At 30.2% G+C, this 4,756-nt stretch overlaps 2 protein-coding genes across 2 annotated transcripts in view; both read right to left on the bottom strand.

Annotated features, from left to right (window-relative positions):
• LOC109343898 (thioredoxin-like 4, chloroplastic) overlaps window positions 1-2,075 on the bottom strand; it is a 17,340-nt gene extending 15,265 nt beyond the window's left edge. The window contains exon 1 of the mRNA XM_019582414.1: window positions 2,065-2,075. The gene's annotated coding sequence lies outside the window, so the exon portion shown is untranslated. The remainder of the gene's footprint in view (window positions 1-2,064) is intronic.
• LOC109342625 (WUSCHEL-related homeobox 4) lies at window positions 2,276-4,002 on the bottom strand. The gene is made up of 4 exons (XM_019580568.1): window positions 3,696-4,002; window positions 2,961-3,212; window positions 2,638-2,800; window positions 2,276-2,467 (listed from the first exon to the last, which is right to left on the bottom strand). The coding sequence occupies exons 1-3, from the start codon at window positions 3,945-3,947 to the stop codon at window positions 2,654-2,656; spliced, it is 651 nt and encodes a 216-aa protein (XP_019436113.1). The 5' UTR covers window positions 3,948-4,002; the 3' UTR covers window positions 2,276-2,467; window positions 2,638-2,653.

The raw sequence follows: 4,756 nt of genomic DNA, 5'->3' as shown, positions 1-4,756 counted from the left end.
TTGTTAGATAAACCCGCATATGCAATAGCGGAAGTTTTATTTTTATTTTTTTGGTAGGGAGGTATGGCAGACTGATCTGTACTAACGAAGGATATACATCGTATTATATATATATACACATTAAAAATAAGAGTTTTTTACATTATTATTGTATAACTCGCTTTCTGTACTAAAAATGTAAAAAAGAATATTATATTTAAGCTAGGTAATTGACCAATTAAATGGTATAGATATTTAATTGATTATTGACCAAAAAAATATAGGTAATATAAAATGAATGATACAATATATAAATTTTTACCTAAATTTAATTTTGGCTTTTTATAATTTCGATTTTCTCCATAAGTCAATAATTATTATAAAAAAGTTGTTTTTTTAATAATGTATTTGGGTTTGGCTAAATTCTTATATTTAAATTGCATTTTTCTGAATGAAAAAATAATATCCTAAAAGATTAGTTCCTTCAATAGGGGGTAATGGTGGTTAGTTTAGTCTTTTGAAAGGCTTTAATTAATATCTAAGTCTCATTTTGAATCCTTTTGGACATGAACAATACAACATATTTTTAATTTTTTACTCACTTGAGAGCTTATTATGTATCTTCAGATTACATTAACTAATATTTTATCACATTAATAACCTAATCCAAAAGTCAGCTCACATACTAAGGTTTGTTTAAATCCATAATAATTATATATTTGACTATATTTTCATCTAAGTAAGACTAATCTTATTGAATCATCTTTACATGTAGAATTAGATATCGAAAGTATGAAGAATCGAGAATCAGGATTTTCTGTCCCCAAAACTTCATGTCAACATGTCTCAAACCAATTATATCCCATCAAATAATATAAAAAATGTTATTTTATGTTTTTTTATTTCCAAATATTTGTTAATCTTTTATTGGATTCTGACATAATGAGACACAAAAAATGAGACAGTTGATCTCCATTCAAGAATCGAGAGGGTAAGACTCTAAGATCATTTGATCATATTAGAACGATTGAACTTAACTTAACCCAAAAGCTAATTCATAATGATGTTGTTTTATACACTTATCTAAACAATACAATTATATTTTTATTTATGCAATTGCACATTAAACGAAAGACTAAAGTGGTTGGTTCTCATATATTTCCATTTGTTAGTTTTCCTTTCCTTCTCAAACCTCAAACTTATCTCCAGTATTGGAGTGAGAAATTATTACTTTTGCTTTTACTATTAAAGGTAAAAATACTAACTCATTGGATTTAAGGTAAAAGTTTAGTAACATATCATTTATTCCTTCTTTTTTTGAGGTATTTTCCTCACTAATAGGATCCTCTCAAGGTGTGATAAAAAGAAATTTACATGTCAAGGACTAAAAATATAATTAATTGCATATGGCCTACTTTATCAAAGTGATTTATGATGGACGTACAGTAGATAAGTCAGGATTATCTCTATTGTTGGAGATGAAAGTATTCTTTTTCCTTTTAGATTTAAAGTTAAAATCGTCTTATCATTATAAATTAATAGATATAAACATTATTGCATGTGACTTTTTTGTTGTTGTTATAAGCAAATATATTAGAAATTGGCACAAGGGGTTTAACCCAATTACAACTTACAAAGAAGATCTATATAAATATAAGAATCAATACATCATTGGACAAAAATGTATAAATTAGATCCTATATTTTTTGAAACCCACAACCAAGATGTAACTTGAATCAAATTTATAACCTGAGTACAATTAACATTGTCCCTCCTAAAAAAGATATCATTTCTTAACTTTCAAATAGACCAAATAGCAGCAAATCGTAACATTTTTTACAACGATTTCCCTTCACTAATCTTGCAAAGGGAATTATGAATCTTAAGTGATTCCACAATCAAATCCAGCAAAGTAATATGAATTTGAAGCCAAGAATAGAACTATTTCCACACATTACAAACAAAAGGGCAAGAAAGAAAAAGATACTATAATTGTTCATCATACAACAAACACAAATCACACTTCAAATCAATTACCCCCACAATATTTTTGTTATAAAGTTATACTTTTGTTGCTACCCTAACTCCGAAACACGCCTTTGTTTTTTCATAATTCTGTCTACTGGATAGAATTATGAAGATGGGCAATTTGTAATTTCTCATTGGAAACTTGAGAATTGAAGTAGAAGGGTAGGCTTTAATAAGAAGTAGAATTAGCTAGGTGGGTGAAATTCCGCGTCCATAGCTTCTCCTATTAACCTAAAAGCTTCATTCTATAAATAAGCCACCGAGCTGAGAAATCAACAAATGAAAAGAGGTAGCTATTGCTTTGGTTCCAAAATAAGGAATAGCATTAAGTGGAATTGTAGTACACAATTCAGAGACAACTTTGTCTTTCTTCCTTCCCAATGCAAAGAGAAATAACAAAAATAAAGCAAATTTGCTTGGGTTTTGGTACAAAAACTCAGAAAAATGGTGGATGAAATGGACAACGTTTACTTATCTCCAACCATGTTCTATTTTCTTCTCAAATCTATTACATTTTGCATTGTCACATAAATAAAAGAAAAAATTTAAAAAGAAAAAATAACAAAAAAATCTCATTTTGATTAACTTGGGACATAGAACGGATACGGTTCGGGACATGTGATCTGAGTCCCAAACTCAAACCCCTTCATTTGCCTTCCGGGTGCATTGGAAAAAGCTCCAGAGTTCTATATTCCTCTTCCTCCTCTTTACTTGGCTCTTCCAAACACTCAAATCCCCATCTCCTATACTTCTTATACGTACTATCTTCCCAATCTCTTTCTACTACTTCTCCCTGCAAAAACCATGAACTTAATTTTGTTAAAAAATCCAATACAATTAAACCCAAAAGCCTGGAACCAAAATAAGAATCAAACCCATGATGATTGAGAGAATTTGAATTCATTTTTTATGTATAATAACGAAGCAAGATTAATAATTAGTTTACAACATACCCTTGTCATACGTGGACTATGAACAAGGTCAAGAGTGTTGCGCTTTTGCTTTTGTCTCTCGCGTGCTTTGTGGTTTTGAAACCAATAAAACACATTCTTCCCTTCTATCTTTCCGTACTTACTAAGCTGTTCTGTGATTTGCTCTATCTTTTGAGCATTTGGTGTTCGCATACCTCCTTTGTACAACATCTCTAATATTCCTATTTGTTCTTGTGTCGGGTTCCACCTTGTCCCTCCAATATGCGCTTCCACCTGTGCATTTAAACTGAAAATATTAATATTTGTTGACAAGTATGTCATACATCTATTGTCTCATCCTTTGTGCATGATATAGATATCTGTTGGACAACTTTTTGTATTATCAATTGGTTTTGAGATGAAATCTTAATATAATATTAGAGAATATGTCTTTTAATTATAGGTTAAAGGTAACATTTCGCCTTATCTGACGGTCCTCTAAAGATGAGGCATGTTAGGAAGTATGTCTCATATCGCTTCTCTTATTCTATTAGACATGATTTAAATACCTTTAGGACAAATCCTCCTATTATCAATTAGTTTTGAAATAAAACCTTAACTATATCAATATTCATTGTTGTCATTTTAATTTCTTAATCAAATAGTGTAGTCCAATAATCAAAATGCATGGGACCATTATGCACGTGCAATACATGACTGCATGGATAATTAAAGAAATCAATAATTAAGAGATGCAATAATAATAGTATTATGGACCTGGTTCTGAGGTGAAGTAGGTGGATCATTCTTATTATCATTGTTGTCATAGGATATTGGTTTTCTGGGGCCACTTTCTGGTCTAATGAAGCTCTTGAGATCCAAAGTTGTTGTAACAGAATTAGGAGTAGTGATAGTGTTGGAAAACTTGGGGGCAAGAGGGCGTAAGCGTTTGCACCCAAGCGTGAGAGAGGGTGGTTCATGCTCCCAGAATCCACGTGCAAGATGATGCATCTTCATGCTGCTTCTCATGGGTGAAGTAAATGATAGGGAAATGGGTAATTATATAGAAAGGAGAGTGAGAAGAGAACACTACACCACACTAACAATGAAGGAATATCCTCTATCCCAAAAATGATGATGTTTTATTATTCCTGACCAATAGAATTGTAATGAATAGTTTAAAAATAATAAATTTTGTTTTTATAACTTTTACGTATCATTTTCTGATTAGATAGAGACATGAATGAGGACATGAATAGGACAACTGATTCACTAATAGTAAAGTGGACAAAGTGGAAATGAGGTGTTGCCTACAATATCCAAGACCAAATGATGAGGTGCAAGTTGACTTGGGAGTTTCTTTCTATAAATTTAACCAAAAGGTAATACAACTCATTGAATGCGAGGGGAAAATGAAAAGCAAAAAATAAACAATCATAGACAATTAGACATGGATGGTAAAAATTAGACCATCCCTTCTTATTTATACTATTTCATGTTTGAAGAAGTTTTTATTTATATATTAAGAAAAACATAAAATATAATATAAATCAATACAATCATTAAATTTTAAAAATTATATCTTTTTAATAGTGCATATAAATAAGAATGAAAATATTATAAGTTAACTCTCATTATCAAATGGGTAGAACTAATGACTAAAAAGGGAGTATAAGCAAATTCTAATTATACTCGTATGCTTTGTTACGGTTAACCTATAATTGAGTTGAGTTGATACCTCTGATGACTTTTTATAATACTTTTACTTGTCAAAAAGAACAATTCTTATAGTCTATTGAGAAAATGTTTGGATATATGTTTTAGTATTCAACAATAGA

Source organism: Lupinus angustifolius, chromosome LG03, assembly GCF_001865875.1.
Source record: "Lupinus angustifolius cultivar Tanjil chromosome LG03, LupAngTanjil_v1.0, whole genome shotgun sequence".
NCBI lineage: Eukaryota > Viridiplantae > Streptophyta > Magnoliopsida > Fabales > Fabaceae > Lupinus > Lupinus angustifolius.
The sequence above is the reverse complement of the archived record's forward strand: the minus strand, read 5'-3'. Positions and strand labels throughout refer to the sequence as shown.

What these genes read in the sequence shown, in the direction of transcription:
- LOC109342625 (XM_019580568.1), bottom strand. Translation starts at nt 3,947, where the DNA reads ATGAGAAGCAGCATGAAGATGCATCATCTTGCACGTGGATTCTGGGAG. An exon ending in CTACTTCACCTCAGAACCAG is followed by an intron (nt 3,213 to 3,695) that starts GTCCATAATACT and finishes TTAAATGCACAG; the next exon opens with GTGGAAGCGCATATTGGAGG. An exon ending in ATAGTCCACGTATGACAAGG is followed by an intron (nt 2,801 to 2,960) that starts GTATGTTGTAAA and finishes TGGTTTTTGCAG; the next exon opens with GGAGAAGTAGTAGAAAGAGA.